Consider the following 26,249-nt stretch of genomic DNA (forward strand, 5'->3'; position numbering starts at 1 on the left):
GGATTCATGTTGATAGAGTTGACACATTTTCCAAAAAGGAGAAATTTTCTCTTTTCTCTAGATGATTCTTTCCTACAATGTCAATAATGACTGACTATATTTCAACAGCTAGCGTCAAACCAAGGGCCATTTTTTTGGACTCACTGCATGTACATATCATAAAATCATAATCTCTTTTTGAAATTTAGGCTTGCTTGTGATTATGAGGTTTTCTTACCTGAGACACAATGTATCTGATAAGCTTGTCCTGATGCTAATCTATACTGACTTGGTTTGTAGGTTAACTAGAGATAAGTCACTTAATTCAGTACAAGAAAATATATATTTGGGAAAATTAAAACCAATTTAAACTTCAAATAAGTTCTTTGTGTAGAACCAGAAATTTATTAGCATAAAAATTCACGGAATATTAATATAAAAGCCCTTGCTGTCACCTGAACACTTACTTTGAGTTTGAGTTTGAATAGATTTTAGAGATGATCTAATCTTCACTAAACAAATAAGGAAAAAAAGGCCCAAAGAAGTGCTATGACTTACCCAAAATCACACCAATAAGCCATGGGTCCAAATCTTGTACTCTTTCTACTATGTCATATTTGCTTAATTGTTCATTTAGCTTCATGATCTATCTAGGAACCATCCTGAGTTCACTTGAGGCTCAAGACCACTTCCCCCCCACCCCACAATGTTCAAAGTTGCTGATTCTACTCCTTGATCTACTCAGGTAGCAGAAGTGCTTTTGAAGTGAGGGGGGGATTAATGCAGATACCATTCTGAGTAAAAGACTCTCCCATCTTGTACCTGCACATGGTAAATGGTTGCCAATATGTGATATCAGACTTCCTCAAATCAATAAACAAATTGGCTCTTATATGGACATATAATGCTCTTTTGTCAAAAAGTCCCTTTGGCACCTGGATATGATTTTGTATAATGTCAAAAAAGTTACTGAGAAGCTTTTTTAAAAATATGTAATTTTTAAACAATGCTACAAAGTGAAGTAAAAATGTGAGATTTATGCAGAACAGAAAAGTCTAAAGTTAAAGGAAAGTTCATACATTTTTCTAAAAATTTTCAATGGACATACACAATCTTTCTAATACTGCTGTGACATCAAAGGAAAATAAGTAGGGCACATAGCATGCTAACATTAGTTCTTTATGCATTCAAATGCAAGTGGCAACTGCTGGGAAGGGGGAGAGGAGTGATGGAACCATTGGAAGGTGAGGAATAATGAAAGGAATGGGAACAATTTCTTGGACAACCAGAGCAAGAGTAGTTTTGATACCATGATTTGCCAATCCCAGAACAGTATAATTATTCAAAATTATTCAAAAAGAATAATTTATTAGATAACTATATGACATTCAGATAAGGATAGTAATTTTAAGGACTGTAACATTTACTTTAAATTTTACTTTAATCTAAAAATATGGAGAAATTCTGCTCCTGAAGTATAAGCAATGGATCCTTCTGCCACTTCTTCCTGCATAGCCTGCTCTCATCCCACAAACTTCCCTAGATATCTAAAAAATTCCTCAGGCTGGGCATGAGAGTAACTATAAGTCATAGATAATGAGTTTTCAAATTCCAGTTCTTTTTCCCAGGATGTGGGATTTTCATAGATTCATGAGACATTTTGACCATAAAAGGATCCCTGAAGCTATTTTGCTTACACAATTATTGAATGATTTAATCTCTACCTTGTCTGGTGGTTCACTGATTTTTGGTTGTTAGATATATTTAATTCTAATCTAAGTTTAAAACAAAATGGTCTCTGATGAAAATTCACTAAAATTCAAATCAAACTATATAAAATAATCTTCTTTATCAATAGTAAGAAAGGCAGGTATTACTTTTCTTTTCTTTTTTTTTAATTTTATTTAGTCAATTTAGAACATTATTCCTTGGTTACAAGAATCATATTTCTTTCCCTCCCTCCCCTCCCCCCCACCCTTTCCTGTAGCCGATGTGCAATTACACTGGGTTTTCAGGTACTACTTTTAAAAACCAGGATTTAACTGCTTTTCCTCCAGTATACTTTTCTTCTCCTATCATGCCCATTTTACCCTGAAATAAGACCCTTCTATACAACTCAGACAATACTGTGACACTTTAATGCAGTGCTATGAGTTGATGAGGAGGATCCTTTGTCCATCCCTCTGTCTTCATTATAAATATCCTTCCTTTTATACTAAAACCTGAGTTGCAAATAATTTAAATGAGTGAGGAAAAATTTTAATGACTATAAGTTAAGGAAGAAATAATAAAATGCTAAGTAGAAGTCTCCAAACTACCTATACTTTTCCTATAAACATAATAATGTCTTGGAAAAAAACCAAGGGGAAATATTTATTCCATGGTAATGAACAAATTCTTTCTCTTTTCTTTGATGCTTAGAAATTGAATACTTCTAATATCCTTGAACTCTACTAAAATTACTCTCAAAAAGCCATCTCTAGGATTGCAGGTTGAAAATATACACATTTGATATACCAGCAATTTAAGCAGGAGGCTTTTGACAGAAAAGAGCCATGTAAACAGCCCAAAGATTTTACCAAGACAGGTTCCACTGCTGAGCCAAAATCGGACTCCCAAATCTTTTAATGTAGCAGCTGCCAGGTGTAACAATATTTTTGCATTCTTCCGAAAGAGCATTGCCTCCACGGTGATGTCATCATGGTACTTCTGCAGATTAATAAATATTTAACTATTACCTTCATATTTAGTTAAGAAAGAAAATCACAATGAAAAAATGCTCTAAATTAATACTGATTAGAGGAATGCAAATCAAAACAATTCTGAGATACCATCTCAGTCCTATCAAATTAGCTAAAATGATAAAAGGGCAAAATAACAAATGCTGGAGAGGGAATATCACTAATACACTGTTGGTGGAATCGCGAACTGATCCAACCATTTTGGAAAGCAATTTAGAATTATGACCAAATGTGTATAATCTTAGACCAAGCAATACCATTGTCTGTTTCCTGAAGAGTTTGGGGAAAAAGGAAAAGAACCTATATGTTCCAAGATATTTATAGCAATTCTCCTTGTTGTGGCAGAGAACTGGAATTTGAGGAAATGTCCATCAATTGAGTAATATCTAGACAAATTGTGGTATATGATTGTGATGGAATACTAATGTATTTTAAGAAACAATAAACAATTAATTTTTTAAATCTTGGAAAAATCTATATGAAGTAATTAAGAGTGAAATAAGAAGCAAGAGAATGTAATAAGCAGCTATAGGGCTAATATTTAAAGAATAACTTGTGAGTGTCAACCTCTTGAGAATAAATTGAAAAACAGACACACAAAATACAGGATCTATATATACATATCTTTTTGTCAAATTATACCTTCTATGGTATAGGGTGGGGAGGGAGCAGCTGAGATATCTGGGAATATTTTTTTTTAAAGAAAGAATATAACCTAATTTGTGTTTTTCTTTATTTTATAATTAAAAAGAAAATGTCATATTTAATCAGTCTAATTTCAAAGGACAAATCCATAGAATATATACTTCCCATACTAAGACGCTTCTGTCTCCAAAGCACTTCCCCAGGAGTATACATAGCCCTGGAACATTCAACCGGAATTAGGGAAACTCTTCTGTCATTCCTTGTATAGTGTTAGCATGGTGGTCAATTTAATTGAAATAAACTGAAGTTGGGTGTCAGGAATTCATTTTCTAACTGTGGCTTTGCTGTGAACTAGCTGAGCAACTCAAAATAAGTCACTTAAACATTTTTGCATTCCAGTTTCCTGCTTACATGCTACAGCGAGCTACTCGAAGAAATCACCAACACAGCATATTTACAAATGCTATATAAGCTTATAGTATTATCACAATTATCAATATTCCTCCGCCCACTGACCCATCCCCAAACCTGACCCAACCTCACTTCTAGAAATACCTTTTACTTTAAATAGTTCCTGAAATTCTTGTTCTTAGAGCTGCTGCTCTGTAAATTTCTGGTACTGTGTCAATGAAGTTCATTCCCTCCCCCTCCTGAGTAGCATGACCTGTCTGTCAACATTCCTCACATAACACAGTTACGCCAGGTTTGCATCTGTGTACGTGCTGTATGTCAATAAAAGTCAAGGCTTTGGGCTTGAGGCTTGGAAGAGGTAGAGAAGAGAACAAAAAAGGAAGAAGTGGGAAGAAAGCAGGCAGGTAAAAAGGGGAAAGAGGAAGAGACTTGCAGGCGAGGCACCTCATGGTCAGGTTACTTAGAGGAATGATTGTCTACCCTTTCTAATAAATTTTACAAAATATATATCTGGGTAGAAATCGTAATTCAATTCTTACAATACTTACATTTCAATTAAGGCTTATTTACTCCTTAAATCAAATAAGGCCATCTTGGATAAAGGCCAAGCCTGGTAACATCTCTTTAAGATCATTTCACTTTTGGCCAGAGGAATTTGGACCAAAAAGGTAAAAAACCTAGAACTCCTACTAAAAGTCATTCAGTCTTAGAGTTAACATTCCAAACAAACTCAGCCTTTCATTTCCTACCACTGGCATTCATTTGGATAAGACATCAATCAATCAACAGTCACTTATTAAGCACCACCAATGCTAGGTACTGGGGACATAAATATAAAAAATAAAATAATTCCTATTCTCAAGGAGTTTACATCTAAGTAGGGGAGTCAACATGTACATAAAGAAGTATATATTAAATAAAGAATAAATACAAGGTGGTTAAATACTAGACAGTTAGGGAGGATACTAGCATAGCAATTGGGAAAGTAGGGATTGGGATGGGGAGAAAGCAGGGAAGATTTTGTATAGAAGGTGGTACCTGAACTTCATCTAGAAAGAAGAATGGAAGTCTATGAAGTCGAAGTAAGGAGGGAGTGTATGCCAGGAGTGGGGGTCAGCCAGTGCAAAGGCACATGAGAAAGGCTGGTTTGGCAGGACCATTCCTTATACCTGGAAATGCACTGCTTCAGCTCTGCCTTTCAAAATACTTTTATTCCTTCAAGGCTCAATTAAGGTGCTACCTCCTCTGTGAATCTTTTTTCTTACCCTTCTCCTCTCACCCCAAGTTATTAATTATGAAGTTACCTTAAACTTACTTATCAGTGTACATACAGGTTTCTTTTTTGTCTTTGTATACACAGCCCAGTATCTTGCAGTCTTTAATAAATATCTGTTGAATTGAACAAGACCTCAGAAGTCATCTCTCCTAGCCACTTTCTGAAGTAGGAATCCCTGGGTCAACATGACTGACAGCTAGTTATCCAACCTCCTGGCCCTTCAGTGAACTCACTGCCCCCTCACTTTCAATAGGAGCACTTTCCATTAGAATATAAACTCTTAGATACCTCAATATAAAAATACTACACTGAAATTAAGCAGGTTATAAATCTAAATGAATACTTTTTTGTACTATACTGGTGATTTCATTAGCATGGTGTACTCCCAGGGAGGAAATCCCCCCTATCAATGAGAACTGGTAACTGTTCTGCAAATTAGACTTCATAAGCTCTCTGGGGAACTGAGAGGTTGAATGACCATACTTGGTGTCACACAGTCAGAATGTGTCAAAAGTGGGCTCAAATCCAGGACTTTCTGACTCTGATGTAGTTCTTTATACCAGGGCAGCTTCTTAACCAAGCTAATTATCAAGTTAAAGAATATGAATAAAACTAATTAGACATGATCTAGGACATAAATATAACTCTAATAAGGACATAAATATAACTTTTTATTACCTCCATATTTGATAAACTATGGATTCAATATCAGATATACATACATGTGATTGACAATGTTGTAATTATGAACATACTTCTCCTAATAAATATCCAATAAGTTCACCTATTATTATTGATGGTCTACCAAAATGACTACGTGCAAAAAAAGGTAATTGTATAATAGCAAGAAAAGTTACTAATGGCTCACATCTCACCAATTCTCCTACCCCATTTTATTTTATTTTATTTATACTAAGTAAGATATTCAGCAATGTTACTCGAATTTGCTTCATGCCATCAAGTTTTCAAAGTACTATATGAATTTTTAAATTAAATAACTAGCCTTAGGTAATTACAATCAAAGCTTTAAGGTAGCAATGACACAGAAAAGAGAACAAGTCAAAATATGGTAAGGATATATGGAACATTACTGCATCCTGAAGAAATACCAATACACTAAACAAGAGAGAAAGGGAAATGTAAGTCACAGGCCTATATTCATGTATTTGGAGAACTTTGAATGATATGATGCAGCATGAGTGAATGCAAAGCTCTACCTGATTTTGTCAAGAACAGACTCCTCAGGCAGCAATACTATTCTGCGTATTGATTTTGCTTTAAAAAAAAATGAGGCAAAGCCAAGTCAACTGTATCCAGCTATGATACAATAAGATCTCTTCTCATCTATCATTCATTTCCTTTCCTCAGATGCTTCCTGAGTGCTTTTCATTAAAATATGAATAAAATGAAGGTTGCAAATATAGTGGAATTCAAACACATGACATTATCTTCATGAATATTCCATGTGATAGTACACTTTACATATTGTACTGCCTTGCCATAATATATTTGTGAATGTAATGAGCCTAGACAACTGGATGGTAAGTAATAAAATAGTCCTCTAAATAAATGTTCTACAGATGTCACTTGATCTGGATGAGTATGTTATTCCCAAAAGGATATCCTTGCTCACCACTGTGAAACTCTATCCTATTATTTATTCCTGTTCCCCAAAGGGAAAAGACTTTTAATAGTTCTTTAATGAATTGGGGTTTGAAATAGTATTTTACTAGATCAAACAGCAGAAAGAACTAATGTTTTATATTCAATTTCTACTCCTGCTTTTCACCTAGTAGTGAAAGCAATTTAAGTTTCTCCAGTTTCAAAATATATACTTTCCTCCTCCACTCCAAAGATGAATGTCTGTCACCAACAAAGATTTGTATTGAAAAGGTTAAACATTAGTATACATTAATTCTTCTCAAGTTAATTTTTAAAAATATCCATCCACTTACATTTACTTTACTTATCTAAATAGCACTATAGATGTCCATTTCAATCATCCCTCTGTTTAAAAGCCTTCCATGGTTCCCTATTGACTACCAAATTTAAATCAAAACTCCTTAAACCCACAATAGTCAGGGTAGCAGGGAAATTGAACAACACAAAGAATGCAATACTGTGATGGCCAAGTCACTGAAGGAATGCTTTGGTCTCTGTCCCACTCTGAGATTATGTAGAGGCAGCTTATAAAACCAGACAGAATCCAGGCTTCTGAGACAGTTTCAAAATGGAGTCTTTCTGATACCTAGATATTACAGTGGATAGAGCGCCACGTCTGGAGTCAGAAAGACCCTCAAACAAATCCAGTCTCAGACACTTACTAGCTATGTCACCCTGGGCAAGTCACTTCACCCTCTTTCCTTATCTGTAAAATGGGGATAATAATAGCACTTACATCCCAGGGTTGTTTGAAGATCAAATGAGATAAAAATCATAAAGCCCTAAGTCCGGTATATAATAAGAATTATGTAGATAATTATCATAATTGTCATTATTATTTTATTGCTTATTGTACTAGGAGAAAAGCAAGAAAGACTAGAGTGATATCTGTGTGAGGCTTTGGATAGTTGTTCCTGTTTTTGTGTCATCTTGTACTGTATGTTCATGTTGAAAGTCCTAGTAGCAAGCTCTTGAGGGTGGGCACTCAAGGTCTGTGACAGTTGAGTACTTTCAGGCACAGCTGCACAGGCACATCGATTGTGGAAGAGGATGGAAAGCCCTGACAGTAACTTCTTCTTTGCTTCTCTCCTTTCCTCACTGCCTCATAACCCTAAAGGGTCTGAGAGGAGTTCTATCTAAGGTTTAGAAAGTGGTATATAGCACAACACATGTAGTGACTGTGAAAGTGTTGTTAGTATCCCTGGCTAGGCAGCATTTCTCTGCCTGTGCTCCAGGGGCATGAATGTGTCTCCTGGCCTTCTTAGATTAGTGAAAGCTGGCTTTTAAGATCCAGCCTCAGACTTCCAGAAGGGACCCAGTTAGGGTAACTTATAGTCTTAATAATTTGGGGGTGGCGGTACCCCAGTTCTGGTATTTTCTCTAGCCAAGAAAGGAAGCTCTCTGCTTCCTAACAGTATCTTATAGTCAAATCTTTCACAATTTGAAGCTACCTTGCTAAAGTAATATTAGGTATATAGCCGGGAAATAGATCACTGTCAATCAGTTCAGAGCAATTTGGGGCTATGAAGAGATAATGTTAATGAAAATTTTCCAGAAAGATTTAGATGAGGCTTCAGGATCAGTTGACAGGGCACTTGTCTCCAAATGGCCTACCAATCATAATGAACATTTGACCAATTACTATCTTGAAAACCAAAAGAAGGGGAGGGTTCAGAGCCAAGAGAAATAGGGAATGCAGATAATGGGCAGAAAAGTCCCGAGCCTTACAGCTAGTCATAAGCTGGTAACAGCAAGGGTTCCACAGTTAGTAGCCATCATCTCCTGTGCTTCAAAAGTGTGGTGTCATTGATCATCATGTGGTCAAACTGTGCCAGTGGTTCGGGGAAGCTCTGGAAAGTTGAACATTGGGATTAAGCCATTTAGGGTAAGATGAAGACCGTAGCAACCTGAAGCTAAAGGGCCCTTTAAGCTCCCTGTAACAGCCCTAACCATCTGGCCCAAGGTGCTGGCAGCATTATCCCCACCTGGGTGGGAAAGCAGGTACTAGACCTCTCCCAAGATCAAAAAATTGGGTCAAAGAATTTCTATCCAAGACATAAGAAACCAATTTCAAAATCATCTTCAGGGTAGGGTCTACAAGGTGTCAAGATTTGAAGATGATCCTACAATGGCATAAAGTTAAATAGCATTTTTCTGATCATAAGCAACTTAAGCAGAACTTTGTGCAATGGATTTTAAAAAAAAAGAAAAGAAAAGAAAAAAGACCATAGTGGCATCTACTTCAGCTTCAGGTAGAAAAACCTGAAAATGTGATTAATTACTGGATAATCTTTTTAATAAACAGGCATTCAATAATAGGACAGGAAGGAAGAATTGTAGGAAAAGGATATAGAAAGTGCTAAACACAAGTATGCTGAGATGTGGGCTATAGATCTTTAGTTTCTCCTAACACTTGATCCTGAGAAAAGCATCTAACTAAAAGCAGCTATTCTTGCCCTTGTGAGTGGGCCAAGTTTTCCCAGATATATTAAAAAACATAAGGTTATACATTGTTTTTCATAAAGTAAAATAGAAGATCATAAAAGGAAGAATACTGTTAACACAATGAGGCACAACTACTGAGGTGTGAAAGCAGAAAGACATTATTTTCTCTCTCTCTCTGACTGTCTAGAAAAAAAAAACAACATTAAGAAATAGGGAGAAGATGAGTTGGCGTTTCAAAACTGGAGCTCCTGGCAATGGAACTCATTGTGCTATAAGAAAGGGGGGGTGGTGTGGGGGGGGGGGAGAGAAAGTCAGTTAAAATCTTTCTAGCACTTCAAGCTTACACCAAATAGTATGGTTACATGGATGGCTTTCCCTGTGTGTCTGTGTTGTGTGTCCCCAAAATGTCTTGTGTTTTGTGTCCCCTCTATTCTCCCACTAATTTACCATGGGCACTCTCCAATAACTTCTAAGCATATGGTGTCTGATTGAAAGTAAAGGGCTTAAGGAACACAAGAAAGAAGAGGAAATAATCATGAGGAAAATGGCTTATATGGCCAAACTAGATACTTCCATATCTCAGACCATAGATATAATTTTCTTTTAAACTGGATGAAAAATTTAAAGAAGTCACAGCATGTGGCAGAAAGACTCAGACTGTACCTTTACAAGTGGCATACATTTGTCAGGTACAGAATGGAAAGAAGAGTCCAATATCAAAATAAACAAACAAACAAAAAAGATGGAATGCTATAGATGAACTACATTATGAATAATGCACTGAGATCTATGAGAAAGCAGGATTTTTTAAAAAACCCATCTTCAAATGGAACTGGAATTAACTGTTGTAAATAAACTAGTTTCATGAGCAAACCTCTTACATTGCCTTTAAATTTTTAAACCTTACCTTCTGTCTTAGCATTAATGCAAATTATTAGGTCCAGAGCAGAAAAGCAGTAAAGGCTAGACAATTGGGGTTAAATGATTTGCCCAGGGTCACACAGCTAAGAAATGTCTGAGGTCAAATTTGAACCCAAGACTTCTCGACTCCATGCATTGTTCTCTATTCATTGAGTCATCTGGTTGCCACATAACATTGTTTTTCCTCTCTCTTTCTTACTGTAGCTTGTTGCATCAAGGTTATAATAGATGGCCTCAAAGGTCCTTTTCAGCTCTGTCTATAATTCTGGGATCCTAAATAGGTGTGATATTTTCCATGATCAAACTCTCATATTACTTTGTACCACACATTCTACCTTGAATTTTAATTACTCCTGTACTTTTCTCACTTTCCTTACTAGATGGTAAATTGCTTAAGATTAAGATTAAGATTGCCATACTAGCTTTATATTTGCCACAATAATTACATATATAGTACTTTACATGTAGTAGATACATGATAGTTATAGAACAACTAAACCTATTCCCTATGGATAGGATGCTTTTACTAGGACTATTTCAGCAAATACTTTCTTTTATGCCCATCAATTAGTACTGGCCCAAACAGCTAGCTGTTAAAGATCATGGCCAAAACAGTATTTCAACAGAAATAGAAAATATGGCTAATTATGATTGCATGTTTTCTCTGTCATTAGGTGCTACGGTATTAATAAATATGAGTACTGTAAGGAAAATACATAAACTTGGTTAAAATATAAGTAATAAGAAGACTATACCTGCAGAATACTGAATATTTGTGGAACTTTCGAGAAAATCAAGTGGAAATGACACAGAATTATCAACTAAGAAGCCATGTTGCCAACTGGATAGGACTGGACAGAAAGACTTTCATATACTTACAGCTGCCTCGTTTTAAGATAAAATTTCTGAAAGTATGTGGGTAAAGTGTTTATGCTCAGTGACAATTTTTTCCAAAAATATTATTTTAAAAGTCACCTGAAAAACGAAAAGAACAAAAAAAGTCGAAATTGAACATTGTATATAACTATAATGGCCACAAGCTTGTCACTGAGGATCAGATTCAAGAATATGCATCTATCTCCCTTATTTGCTGATGCAGAGAACTATAGATATAGAACATTGCATATATTATATTACACATATACTCTCAAATATAGTTGATAGGTTGGTAATTTTGCGGAACTTTTTTCTCCTTTCTTTTTTATTTATTATTACAAGGGATGGCTCTCTGGAGAGGGGGAAGGTTATATGTTTTGAAAGGAAAATGATATAAAAACAAGGTATCAATAAATATATTTTAATTTAAATGAAGAAAGTCAACAGAATGCCAAAATTATAGCTACCTCTTTCCAATTCCAATTGTTTTTATTTACACTATGAAGAAGAAAAGTATATCTTAAGAAGTCAACCTTACCCCTAAATGCATGTAGTATTTGAGAAAAAGAGGAAAAAAAAACACTCAAAAAACTTTTAAAGCCTTATATAAAGTATATTCTTTGTTATATGGCATGGCATTTGAAAAGTGGCTAATGATCCCCAAGTAATTTGGATTTTAAATGTCATTTTTTTTCCTGCAATTTTATCTGGTTTTACTTGCTTATGCAAAACTCAAAGATAGCTCCAAAAGGAGAACATGTCAATTCAAATATTTTGCTTCAACTACCATTAAAACCAGCTAACATTCTCTAAACTACACTCACTAATGGAGTATGGAAAAAGTCAAGAGTGTTGGGTGATTAAAAAAAAATCAGATTGGAATTAAAATCTTGTAGCATATAAGCCACAACAAGCAGCATTCATTTGAAAATCACTGACAGCTTTACAAACATAGTGTCCCTGTTACACCTATGGAGAAACTAAAGCAAAAAGAGTCATATGGTACTAATCTTCATCCTGGTTTCTGAATAAATCCTGCTTCTAAATATTACTCACCCCTCCCAGTCAGAAGGTCATGTAAAATTAAGGAAGCATATGTGTATAGTCCTTCTATTCTGTGTCATTCCATTGAGTTCAATGTAAATGCCCTTCACACTAGTGAAGAATAAAGCTCAAAAACTCTCTTTTCATGTTGTATTTATTTTTTAAAAATATAAAAATTAAAAATTAATCTTCAAAACCATCACTCTAGGGAGATTTTCTTCATAAGGTACTATAATACTGCATGGTGTAAAATCCAAAATGGAATCTTCATTCTTTGACACTTTTAAAACTAAGAAATACTACATTACACATATACTATTAATGGACTAGTCGTCCTTGAAAGAGGAACTTGAACTAATTCTTAAGGTTCTTTTTAGCTATTATATTCTACAAATTTGCCTCAAATGTGAGAAATACACAGAAAAGAGTAAGTGGTTTTGAGATATTAAATTAATGAACTTCTCTCCACTGCCCAAAAGAAAGGGCCTCAAAAGCATCAAATGATCCATTTGCAAAGAATTACATTCTCAAGGTTAAACCAGTTTCTCATTAAGACAAAATATCCCAAAGCAACTATTTATGAATCAACAATCTTACTGACAATTTTATTTTTTGTCATTAATTTCTATATTTTATTTAATATTAAAATTAGAAATCTTTTAATTTTAAAAGTTATGCTTCCTGAGTATCACTAACCTGAAAGAAAGCTCGAGCTTCTTTGAACCTACATTCAATAAACCTAGAGTGTGGCACTTCCTCTAGAAAGTAGTTAAGGTCCTTGGGAATCTGTACTTCTAGTCCATCAACAGAAACTTGTAGTAACTCTGGCCTGAAGAGAAAACAAAATTTAAGATAGGATTCTGACCCAGAACATTGCACCCATATCAATTAAACCACAGCCTCTTCTAATATATAAAACACTAGCAAAAATGGCAAATTTTAAGAATGTTTTCACCAGTTGATTTAGTTACAAATTAATAACTCCAGCAAGATCTATACAATTTTACTGCAAATAAGTGATTTATAAATTTTGTATGAACAAATTTTTAAATGCTTTTTACATGTACTCATAAACATTCTCATAGGTTTCAGTAGGAGGGAAGCAGATTGCTAACAAACACGAAGCAATCAATTTACTTTGAGTGAAAGCTGTTTAGAGTGTCTTTAGCTCTGGAAACTTAGAATTAAGGACATGAGGAAGAGAGGTAGCCTGAGCACTGTCCTGGACTGAACATCAGGGTAATGAATTCTATTCCTGTCTCTGAGAGATTCACATAGAGTCATCAAACTAAAAGTAAGATGGAGGAACAAATTTTTCTGCCCTTTCAGAGAGCTTCTATCTGAAGGCTTACAAAATTCCATTTTCCCTCATAGCCAAGCTATAAAACTGAGGTTTTGCTTACTTAGCACAAACTGAGTGCTCAATACAGAACTCTACACTTAGCAGGAGCTCAATGAATGCATGTCAATTAACTGAAGACAATCAGAAACCACTATACACTTGATTGTAAACTTCTGGAGGGCAGGGATCTCATTTGATTCCTAGCATCTAAGACAAGGTCTAAGATTTAGCAGGCATTTAATAAATGCTTACTGACTCTTAACTATTGATTAGTGACTAAATGAAAAGATTTAGAGAAAAAAAATTAGAGACTATATAATCCAACATCTTTGTTTTACAAATATCTATCTAGCTACACTTTTTGCATATTAGGCACTTAATAATAATTGTTGAATGGATGAATTAGCTTTAGTATAAAGGCTTTTCAAAGCAATGTTCTCCTAGAACTAGATGTTTCCTATTTTTGATTATATCCTTATGGACTACCTCTAAGAAGTAAGGAGTTGAGGTAGAGACTAGCACAAGGGATAGGATGTTCAGAATAATGGCTATTACTTGTCTATCTAAAATAATACATGTTGATCTTATAATTTTGGAAAACACGTGAAAAATTATTATTACATGCAATTGAGAAAATAAAATTTATTTTAAAAAATGAAATAATCTATGATTATTTTAGTCAAACTTCCAAAATATTTCCACAAAATAGGTCATTTTAATACCTGACTAAGGTTAGGAAAGAATTGCATCTACATGCAACAAAAAAAAGTGTATTGGTTTAGGCAATGTCTCTTTCTGAGTTAAATATTCAACTTGGACTCTAACTTAAAAGGTTAACATAAGGGCAATTTGGAACTACACCCAAAGGGCGCTAAAAGACTGCCTGCCCTTTGATCCAGCCATAGCACTTCTGGGTTTGTACCCCAAAGAGATAATAAGGAAAAAAGACTTATACAAGAATATTCATAGCTGTGCTCTTTGTGGTGGCAAAAAATTGGAAAACGAGGGGATGCCCTTCAATTGGGGAATGGCTGAACAAATTGTGGTATATGTTGGTGATGGAATACTATTGTGCTAAAAGGAATAATCAAGTGGAGGAATTCCATGGAGACTGGAACAACCTCCAGGAAGTGATGCAGAGCAAAAGGAGCAGAACCAGGAGAACATTGTACACAGAGACTGATACACTGTGGTACAATAGAATGTAATGGACTCCTCCATTAGTGGCAATGCAGTGATCCTGAACAACCCAAAGGGATCTATGAGAAAGAACACTATCCACATCCAAAGGAAAAACTGTGGGAGTAAAAACACCAAAGAAAAACAATTGCTTGAGTATATGGGTCGAGGGGGATATGATTGGGAATGTAGACTCTAAATGATCATCTTAGTCCAAACATCAACAACATGGAAATAGGTTCTGATGAAGAACACAAGTACTATCCAGTGGAATTGTGTGTTGGCTACGGGAAGGGTTGGGCTAGGGGAGGGAGGGAAAGAATATGATTCTTGTAACCAAGGAATAATGTTCTAAATTGACTAAATAAAACATAAGCAAACCATCCTTTTTCTTTTATAAGAACAACCCTTCTCTTTGAATCTTGTCATGCCTCAAAGTTTGATACTAGAATATTGCCAAAAACAAGAAATTCTATTGTCAGAATTTTGTCAAATGTAAAAAATAAGGTAGAAGAGGAATGTTTGTTTTCAGTTTCCTATCTAGGCCCCTCAGTATTTGAAGCAGATTTTAGCATAACTGAATCTGTAAAAGGGAAAAGATTTGTCAACACAAGAGAAGGGATTTAACTTTTGATGCTAAACCCAAAGAAAGTATGGGTATTATATCTTCTTTTTTAAATATTGTTTTATATCTTCAAAGACTATGGATTCTTATCACAGAGTGCTAGGGACTTTGAATGCCACTGAGATACAGACTACTACTCCCTGCTGTTTCTAAGGTATTCACTAGGAATTTCTGATCACACTGGGGTTTTCTTTGTTCTTGCTCCTTCCGGATACCAGCTATACAAATTTTAGGCCCATTATCTGGTCACTGTAGGAAACCGTTGGCTTGTTCAACTAAACTGGTGCTGGCTTTCCTGGCACCTCCCCTTCCTATCACTTATAAACTTAGCTAACTTTGTGTGACATTAAGAGGTATAACAAGTCACTGTAATTTCTCATTGGATTTCTTGATCATAATTTGGTGGGGTACAGTTCTTAGGGTTTTGCTGGATTATGTAATTCAGCATATAATAACATAGAGGAATTGATCTGTTTTCCCTCTATTTAAGCAGCCAACTTAGCTAAAAGTTGCTAAGTCATACCATCAACTATAGCATTTTATACAAAATTTTAAAATCTTATAAGAATAATTATTTCTCAAAGGAAATTACTATTCATATCTAAATGATGACTGCATCCCTCCCTTACATTTTCAAATTTGTACATTAATAAAGCAAAAAAGATACATTTCCTGCTCTATAATTTTTTATGAAGCTTACACTAAGCCTTTAACTCTTTAGCCACAATTCCTACTGTCCAGGTTAAAGTAGAAAGCTCCTAAGTTATATTTATACTATCTGAGATAGGATGTCAAGATACTAGTAAATGAAAAAGTTCCATCTAGTTTGTCCCCTTAAAGTATGGAAGATACAAAAGCTTTTAGAGCTAGGAGAACACCAAAACAATTTTGTCTAACCCTTCATTTTATATTTATGTTGGGAATACTGAAGCCCAAAGATATGAAATGACCTGCTCAAGTCACAAAGGTAGTCACAGAAGAGCAACCAAAACCTGATGTCTAGTACAAGTATTCTTTCTATTTCAAAGATTGCCTCCTAGTCTAAGATATTCACATAAGAATCAAATAATTAAAGGAAAGCATCTATTAACCGAGAAAGACTGATTGGCTGATTAAGACAACTGGGTAGTATTAATGCCAATTGAAGGAAGGCAAAGTATGGAGAGGGGAAAATGATATATAATTCAAACTCTCCCAGAGCCACTGAATCTTATGCTCTCCTCACTTTACAATAATTGCTAATAAGCAATACCCCCTTCCCCACCCCCTCACCCTTGTCAAAAACAGAAAACCAAGTTTTACTTCCTGCTTCTGCTCTTCAAGAAGTACTATATTAGCAAGAAGATGGCCAAAATGAACAAAAAAAAGAGGAATGAGCATGGAAAAATCACAAATCAGAGAACTCAACTGTGGAAATTATAAAACATTTTCCATTTCTTCATATTAACTCACCTGTCAAAAGCTCCTGGATAATGTCCATACTGTAACTTCCGAAAAGGAACAAACTTTCTGTCTGAGTATCCTTTAAGTCGTAACTGTCCATGCCAGAGGTAGTTGCCACTTCTTTCATAGAAGATCACCAGGTGGATGGCATGAGTTGCTAGCTTGAGGATATAGTGCAAGGGAATTTCAGTCCCGGAGAGGTAATCTATTCCATCTAGACGAGGATCTTTGCTCTGAATCTTTAGGCACTGGAATCCCATTCGTTCAGCTATTTGAAACCAGTTCTCCTAAAACCAAAGATATTTCCTTTAAAACTTCAGTTAAAGCCAAAGAAGAACATAAACATTTCACTAACATTTACTAACATATTAAAGAATCATGGGATCAAAAGAATAACTAGAAGGAACCTTAGTGATCACGAAATCCAAATCTTCACTTTATGGATAATAAAACTCAAACCAAGAGAAATGTCTTGCCCACAATTACACTATACAATTGTTTTCAAAGGATCTCTCATTGTTTCATACCAAGAGGTTCCTCCTCCCTGAAGACCCTTGCCCCTGAAAAAGGAGATGGAATACTGACACCAACAAGGAGGGGAAGGGTGGGAAGTTTTACCTGGGACATAGCTGGCATCTTTCAAACACTAGGCTCACATATTTTCAAAATGCTTGTGAGAAGCATGAAGGTAAGGAATATCTGGAAGCCATGATCTAGATTCATTGCCTTCCTTTCTTTATCTCCCACTCATGACCTAATTCTGTACCTACTACCTGACTAAAACTACTCTCTTCATGGTCACCCATGATCTCACTATTGTTAGTCTCAATGATCTTTCCTCAATTCTTGTCTTTTTGACCTATACACTATTTGACACCACTAAACACTCCTTCTGTATCATTTTCCCTTCTCTAAGTTTTCTTAACAAGATTACCAAATCTGAGAATTAGAAGGGATATCAATGGCTATCGAAATCTACCATCTTCAAAAGGAGTCCCCATTATAACATAACTGAGAAATGATTGTCTAATCTCTGCCTTAAAACCTTTTGAGGTAACTAGCTTATAATACTTAAAGACAGCTGTATTTATAAGAAAGTTTCTCCTGACATCAAGCTTGAGTGCACTCCCTTAAAACTTTTACTCATCATTCCTATTAGTCAGACCAATCAATCCTTCTCGATATCCTTCTCACTTGCTGTTTTTAATTTGTGGGTGTACTCCTGGGGCTATGTTCTGGGCCTCCACTTTTTCTCTCTGGTTCACAGTACTCTTATTTGCTCCCATGAAGCATCTCCATGTGAATGGCTATCAAAATTACATGGACATCACCTAGATTTCCCATGGGCATCTCAAACTGACTGTGTCCAAAACCAAACTCTTTTCCCCTTAAACCCACCTATCTATCCTCCTACAGTCCTGTTTATGTCAAGACTACATCATTATTCTAGTGAAGCATGAAACCAAGGAGTCATCATTGGCTCTTTACTCTCACTTACTCCTCATATAATCATCAGCTGCCAAATCAGGTCTATCCTTCTTTACCAACATTTCTCATTTCAATCTCTTTTTCTCATCTCATACCATAACCTAATAGCCCCCACCACCTCTCACTTGTGCACTATTACAACCTCCTAATTAATCACTCAACAATCATTTTTATTAAGTATCTACTATGCGAGACACTGTAATAAAAGCTGAGATTACAAAGAAAGGCAAGAAACAGTCCCTTCTTTTAAAGAGCTCACAGTTTATGGGGAAGAAGAAAAACCCCGGATATATAAACAAGGTAAATTGGAGATAACCTCAGAGGGAAGATAGAAAAAGGAGGACTGGGAAAGACTTCTTACAGAAGGTAGAACTTTAGCTGAGACTGGAGAGAAGCCAGGAGGCAGAGATGATGGAGAGAGATCCAAGCATGGGGGGCCACCAGTAAAAATGCCTGTAGTCAGAAGAAAGAATACCATGTACTAGAAATAACGAGGGCAGTATCATTGGATTGCAGAGTACATGGGTAGGGAGGAAGGTGTAAGAGATCGTTGCAGCCTTTCTCCTCTCCAATCCATCCTTCACACAAAGTGGTATTCATAAAACTCAGATCTGAACATGCCACTTCAAAAAGTCTGAGTGGTTCTCTGTCCCTATGACCTTTAACATTTTTTACAATCTGGCTCCAATCTATCTTTTCAGGTCAATTACATATGATTCCCCCTTATGTATGGTCCTACCAAACTGACATACTTATTGTTCCTTAGACTTTTCCTATGCCTGAAATGTTCTTCCTGTTCCCCTTTTCCTCCTTGACCCCCTTTGGTTGTTGTTGGGTTTTGTTTTGTTTTGTTTTCAAACCCTTAACTCCCATCTTGGAATCAATACTATGTATCGGTTCCAAGGCAGAAGAACGGTAAGGACTAGGCAATGGGGATCAAGTGACTTGCCCAGGGTCACACAGCTAGGAAGTGTCTGAGGCCAGATTTGAACCTAGGACCTCCTGTCTCTAGGCCTGGCTCTCAATCCACTGAGCTACCCAGCTGCCCCCACCCCTTGGTTGTTTTAATGCACAACTTAAGTCCCACCTTCTTTAAGAGGCTTTTCAAGTTTTCTCAATTGATACTATCCCTTCCTAAATCACTCTTTCCCATATACCCTGCATTTATAATAACACTGTGTATTCTCCCACCAAACTGTATATACTCTTTAAATGTAGGTACTATCTGGCTTTGCACTGGCAAAATGATTGGCATATTTTGTTACTGTTTAGGCATTTCAGTCATATCCAAATCTTCATGAACCCACTTGGGGTTTTCTTGGCAAAGACACTGGAGTGGTTTGCCATTTCCTTCTCCAGTTCATTTTATAGATGAGAATACTGAGGCAAATAGGGTTAAGTTCAGGATCACACAGATAGTAGGTGTCTGAGGCCAGATTTGAACTCAGAAAGATGGATCTACTGGACTCTAGGCTCCATCCACTGCACCACCTAGATTTCTTAGATTGGCACACAGTAGGTACTTAATAAATACTTGCTGATTGGTTAACTCTTCATCTAATCTGTTCTTTAGAATTCACCAGTATTAATAAAATAATTTTGAATAAACTGTTCACCATTAATATTTAAAGTGAAAGCTGCTGATCTAAATTTAGCCACTAATAATTTTACATTTCCATAGCACTTCAAAGAAGCAGTCCTCTCATGAGAACCCTCACTATAAAAGAATTTATTACATGGATCTTAATGTGTTGTAGGCAATTTATCTTTCTCAATATTATTACATATAATGAAAATGTGCTTAAGTAAGAGTGCTGCATGGAGGCCACAGAGTGGGCACTAGAATCATGAAAAATGAGCTTAAGCCCACCTCGGACACATTCTGGCTCTGTGACTTGGGGCAACTCATTTAATCTTTCAGTGCCTTAGGCAACTCTAATACTGTAAGCTAAAGAACTGTTACCAATCTTCATCAGTAGAAGCAGTTTCCTCAAGAATTTTCCTACTTGGCCAACACAGGAGTTTATTTTACTTAATTATACACGTTTGTAACAAATTTTGTTTTTCTTGCTTTATGAATTGGAGGGGTAGGATGGGGTATATGGACCTGAAAATAAAACATAATTTAATTAAATACATAAATAGACAAGAACATAATTGGCCTATAAAAGCAGAGGTTTCTATAGTCCTCTAAAGCGTACCTCACAACAGTCTTGAGAGTTTAGCACTTCACTGTTATTCTTATTATGCCATTTGAAGTTTACAGATGAGAAGCTGGAGCTCAGAGATGTTAAGTAACTTTCTCTAAGCCAATGTAGGTCTTCTATTCTTTTCACTATAACACTTGGCTTCTCTGACCACCATTTCTATAAAATCAGCATTACTTCTATGTCCCAGGAGAATATAAACTCTTTGAGAGCAAAAACCATTTCATTTTTGTCTTTTATTTCTAGAAGCAAGCACAGTGCCTTGAAAATTATAGGTACTTAATAACTGCTTCTGAAATTATCCTAGATTGTGAAGATGGGATTAATTCTTCCCTGCCCATTTTTATATTTAATTACCAGAAGCGTATACACCCCACTTACATTTGAGTGGGGGAGGTCTGTGACCCATATGTGCAAAAGTGGGTGACAAATTAGAAACCACTGACTATCCCTGGGCAGTCCTAAACAAAACTATAGACTATAATTTGTCCACATAAAAGTAGAGGAAGGCATGGGAAGTGACGCAAAGAAGCATCTTTAAAAGGACTTACAACTTCCTGTGAGGGACTTCTTCATTCAGAAGAGTTCTGAGTTTGTGTTGGAGGCTGGTGAAGAATCTGCTTACTAAACCTGAGACCTTGGACTTGGTGAGACTGTTTTTAAATCTCTCCCTTTGAACTACCATATGGGTGAGGGAAAAAGGCTGACTCCTTTCCTGGCTTTTCCAAAAGGACTAGCCTTAGGAGAGGCCTCCCCTCTTGAGAGAGGCTTTGTGACTTGAAGCCCTTGCTTTATTCATCCCTGGTCCCTCCGCTCAAGGCTGAGGCCCCTCCAGTTGAGGTCTAATTAGCCCTGCCTGGGTTGAGCCAGGGGCTGAAGCAAAATATTTAGTGTTAGGTTAGATATCTTACCATATCCTCTCTTATTTTCTTACCTTCACTCTTTCTCCTTTTGTACATAAATTACCATAAAAAATCATTTGGAATTACTTAATTCCAGGTGACCATACTCTTAAATAATTTAGACCAACCCCTTACAATTTTCCCCCTCACAATACCTATCTTTAACATAACATATTAAATATGTTTTAGATTCACTCATATCCCATATACTGCTTTCCTCCCCAAACCTTTTGGTGCTATTAAATACCATGACTTGTAATATAGGCAAAATACTAATGATAATTTTTTTATTTATTTGAATCAACTCCATTTCAATGGAAACTGTGAGCTATGAAAGTTTTCCTTCTCCTTGGAACAGTATCTTAAAAGAGGCCAAATAGGAAACTTTCTCCCTTATCCAGTTATCTTTTCCCAACCCACTTAATTCTAGTGTCCTATTTCTGCTGACTGTTTCCTATTGTGTAGATAAAAACCACTAAGTTTGTCTTTCCCTGCATCCCATTTTTGCTTCCATACATTGTGGGACATAGGGGCACATAGGATAAAAGGTGTGTGGTGGGACACACACTCTCTCTCTCTCTCTCTCTGCACTTGAGGGCTTTTGCAGGCTTAGGTGGCTTGGTGGGCTTTGGATATTTGCTTCTGGTAATTTTTAGATAGGTGATGTTTTCTGTCCCCTTCCTAAATTTCCCTTTTTTCCTATATCTCCATTTTTATTAAAATTACAGTGTTAAGAGCTACTAACAGACTCCTGACTTGAGAGTTAATTTTATAGCAGTGACCACAATTTTTGTTTAATATTACATTTAATAATTTTACTTTCATTTATTACACTATATAGTTATCCTTTAAATAGCTTTATAGGCCAGAGCTGTTTACATACTTTCTCCCCCACTAGCTTATGAGCTCCTTGAGAAGACTGGACTGCCTTTTACTTTTCTTTGTATAATCAGTGATAACATAGTGTCTGAAACAGAGTAGGCACTTAATAAATGTTTACTGACTGACTTATTTGAACCTTTCCTTAAACTTTGACTGTCACAGAATGAAATAAATGTAAAGAATATTTACTGAATGCTGTATGTTAAAAGGATCTAGAACACAGAAAAGGGCATATTTTAAGTATAGGTTTAGTTCTCTTATCTTCTAAAGTCTTCTTGCCCTGGATTTTGTATACATATAGACCTTGGAGAATGAATAAATTAAATTCTTTTGTCAAATTTAGGAAGTGCTAAACTTACTCCATGCCTCACAATTTATATTCAAAGCAAACCAATTTCTGTCATATAAATGTGATTATCTTTTTATTAAATTGTGTTTAACCCATTTAAAATAGGAAAACATTCCTCTTCTCTTTAAAGTTTTAAAGTTCTCTTTAAGTTTTGTCAACTGAATAATCTACTTCTTATACTGACAACACAATATTTTTATCTACTTACTAGTTTTTTCCAATGCACAAGTCATCTCAACCACTTTAGTTGCATTAGTATGCCCATAGCAAGGCCTTCTAAATCCTGATTTTATTTTTCAGCTGAGACCCCACCAAGGCCATATCAACCTGGTAGCCTATCTCCTAATGCATTTTAATGTGTCCTGTGGACCCTCTGCTATATTCTCAACAGAATCTGCTATATTCAACTAATGTTCTTTCTACCATCTCGCCTAAGTAAAACAAAGGTTCTCCAAGTACACTATGTCCCTATAACTCTCTCCAATAGAAGCCATCCCGTTTCCCTCTTCCTCCAACTGATGTGGCCAGAAATGTAAGCTTACTTATTATTTATTCTCTAGAGCTATTTTCAGATTACTCCTCTACCTTAATGATAATGCCTTCCCTTCTTTGATGTTTATTCTGTATATATCTTATTTGTATCTAATTGTTTTGATATTGTCTTCCCCATTAGACTGTGAACTCTTTAAGAGCTTTCTTTGTATCCCCAGCCCTAATCACAGTGTCTGACACATGGTTTAGTATATAATAGCATTTGCATGACACATCCTACATTAAAAAAAAAAATTTACACTCTCTAAAAGTAAATCACCTTACCTCATTTTTCAGTAGATGGTTCAGTAGTGCAAATGCAGTGAAGTCTCTTTTAGCACAGAAGTACTTGCATTCTGAGACACTGCCATAAGTAGAGTTTTTAACCTGTTCAAAATCTTTATTAATTGCTTCCAGAACTGAACGATCAATGAGAAATACTGGCATATCCTGGTTTGATGCTAGCTTAAGAAATTTCTTAATCACACGCTGTTTAGGGATACAAAACAACAACAAAAAGCAGTTTTAATTTTACATTTTCACTTCCTTTTGATTTCGAGTCACTTAGATACAGAAGTTAATCTCTCTTTAAAAGAATATATTTCCAAAGAAGCATAAAAAAATGCTGAAGAAAACACCATAAAAAAAGGACTAACTAATTAACTAACAGGCACAAAAATCTACTAAAGAGAAAAACTTTATAAAAACCAGAATTTCTCAAGTGGAAAAAGAGGTGCAAAAATTTACTGAAGAAAAGAAATTCTTGAAAAGTAAAAAATGACCAAATGGAAGATATGCTTGGCATGACTGCATAGCTCTAGCAATTGAATTGCCTTCTCAAAGAAATAGAAAGGCTAGAGAGAGGGATAGGAAGAACACAAAACAAAATGTTAAAAATTGCTTTTACATAGTAACTGACAAAAAATTAAATAAAAAATTTAACAATGGAACTATTGTTTCATTGGTTAATTAAAAAAAAAAAAAAGAATATATTTCCCAAGAAAAAGGCAAACACAAACCAGATCTTCCAACTAAAATTGAGTCACTTAAAGATGAATGTCTTCTCAAAACTGACAATTTCATTATGGGTACCCTTTTATCAAAAGATTTTATATTCCATGATATGCAAGTGGTGTTCACTATTGTCTATGCTTTCTGTGCAAAAGACTGTAATTAAGACATTGTCTCTGACTAGACCAGTCCACATTTACTTTGCCCTTTAAAGCATTTTTCTAACTACTCTTTTACAAGAACAACAGAGCCCTCTACTGGAAAAAAAAATGACAGCATTAGATGGTGTATGTCCTATCTAGCAGTCTGAACACCTAATAGTAGCTAAGATGAAGATAATAAATTAAGGATTAATTAGGTAACATGGCATATTTCAATGAGATGAACATTTATATTTTAGAAATGTTTAGGAATTAATGTCTATTAAACAGTCTGAGGTTCTATAGGAAAATAAGAATCACAGAATTTTAGATTTGGAAAAAAGGTTACAATCCCACCTGATTAGAGAAATGTAAATTCAAACAACTCTGAGGTATCACCTCACACCTAACAGACTGGCCAATATGGCAGCAAAGGAAAGTGATAAATGTTGGAGGGGATGTGGCAAAATTGGGACACTGATACGCTACTGGTGGAGTTGTGAAATGGACCAACCATTCTTGAGGGCAATTTGAAACTATGCACAAAGGGCTTTAAAAGAATGCCTTCCCTTAGATCTATCCATACCACTGCTAAGTTTGTACCCCACAGAAATAATAAGGAAAAAGACTTGTACAAAAATATAAAGCGGGGGTCAGCTGGGTGGCTCAGTGGATTGAGAGCCAGGCCCTTAGATGGGAGGTCCTGGATTCAAATTTGGGCTCAAACACTTCCTAGCTGTGTGACCCTGGGCAAGTCACTTAATCCCCACTGCATAGCCCTTACCACTCTTCTGCCTTGGAACCAATATCCAGTATTGATTCTAAGATAGAAGATAAGGGTTTGAAAAAGAATTTTAAAGCCATGCTCTTTGTGGAGGCAAAAAAAAAATTGGAAAATGAGGGGATGTCCATCAATTGGGGAATGGCTGAACAAATCGTAGTGTCTGATGGCGATGGAATACTACTGTGCTGAAAGGAATAAACTGGAGGAATTCCATGTGAACTAGAAAGACCTCCAGGAATGGATGCATAGCAAAAGGAGCAGAACCAGGAGAATATTGTACACAGAGATTGATACACTTGGTGCAATCAAATGTAATAAATACTTTTCCAGGACAATCCAGAGGAAATTATGAGAAAGAACACTATCCATATCCAGAGAAAGAAATACGGGAGTACAAGTGCAGAAGAAAAACATATGATCAATCACATGGTTTGATGGGGATATGATTAGGGTTTTGATGTTAAAAGATCACTCTACTACAAATATGAATAACGTGGAAATAGGTATTGAACAATAATACATGTATAATCTATTGCTTGTCAGTTCCAGGAGCAGGGAGGGAAAGGTAGGGGGGAGGAAATCATGAATGGAAACCATTAACCATGGAAAAATATTCTAAATAAAATTTTTTTAAGAGGCATGCATTCTTTTATAGCCCTTTGGGCATAATTCCAAATTGCCCTCCAAAATGGTTAGGTCAGTTCACAACTCCATCAGCAATGCATTAGTGTCCCAATTTTGTCACATTCGCCCCCAACATTTGTCATTTTCCTTTCCTGTCATATTGGCCAATCTGATAGGTGTGAGGTGGTAATTAATTGTTCTTTAAATGTTTGATAGACTTCACTTGGGAATCCATATGGCTCTGGGAATTTTTTCTTAGGAAATTCTTTGATGTATTGTTCAGTTTCTTTTTCTGCAATGATATTTTTAAGTATTTGATTTCCTATTTTGTTAATTTATATTTTTGTGAATATTCATCCATTTCACCTACAATGTCTGATTTATTGTCACATAATTGGGCAAAATAGCTCCTAATGAGTGCTTTAATTTCTTCTTCATTGGTGGTAAATTCACTCTTTTCATTTTTTGATACTGGTAATTTAGTTTTCTTCTTTCCATTTTTAAAGCAAATTAACCAATGCTCCATCTATTTTATTTTATTATTCATAAACCAACCCCTAATCTCACTTATTAGTTCAATAGTTTACTTTCAATTTTATTTTTCTCCTTTAATTTTTATGACTTCCAACTTAGTCATAAAGTGAGGACTTAAAATTTGTTCTTTTCCTATTTTTTTAGTTGCATGCCCAACTCACTGATCTGCTTTTTCTCTATTTTATTGATGTAAGCATTCAGAAATATA

The 26,249-nt window shown here is 35.6% G+C and overlaps 1 protein-coding gene across 6 annotated transcripts in view; it reads right to left on the reverse strand.

Moving 5' to 3' along the window:
- FKTN (fukutin) overlaps positions 1-26,249 on the reverse strand; it is a 71,278-nt gene that overhangs the window by 14,367 nt on the left and 30,662 nt on the right. For 3 of the 6 annotated variants that reach the window (XM_001366187.4, XM_016424280.2, XM_016424281.2), the window contains 4 exons: positions 23,234-23,437; positions 16,599-16,876; positions 12,697-12,829; positions 2,559-2,688 (listed from right to left, as the gene is read on the reverse strand). In XM_001366187.4, coding sequence (XP_001366224.1) covers positions 2,559-2,688; positions 12,697-12,829; positions 16,599-16,876; positions 23,234-23,437 — 745 coding nt within the window. Of the gene's footprint in view, positions 1-2,558; positions 2,689-12,696; positions 12,830-16,598; positions 16,877-18,438; positions 19,093-23,233; positions 23,438-26,249 lie in introns of those variants that run through there. The other 3 variants (XM_016424283.2, XM_056805317.1, XM_056805318.1) reach the window with 2 other exon arrangements.

The sequence above is a fragment of the Monodelphis domestica genome, chromosome 7 (assembly GCF_027887165.1).
Source record: "Monodelphis domestica isolate mMonDom1 chromosome 7, mMonDom1.pri, whole genome shotgun sequence".
Taxonomy (NCBI): Eukaryota; Metazoa; Chordata; class Mammalia; order Didelphimorphia; family Didelphidae; genus Monodelphis; species Monodelphis domestica.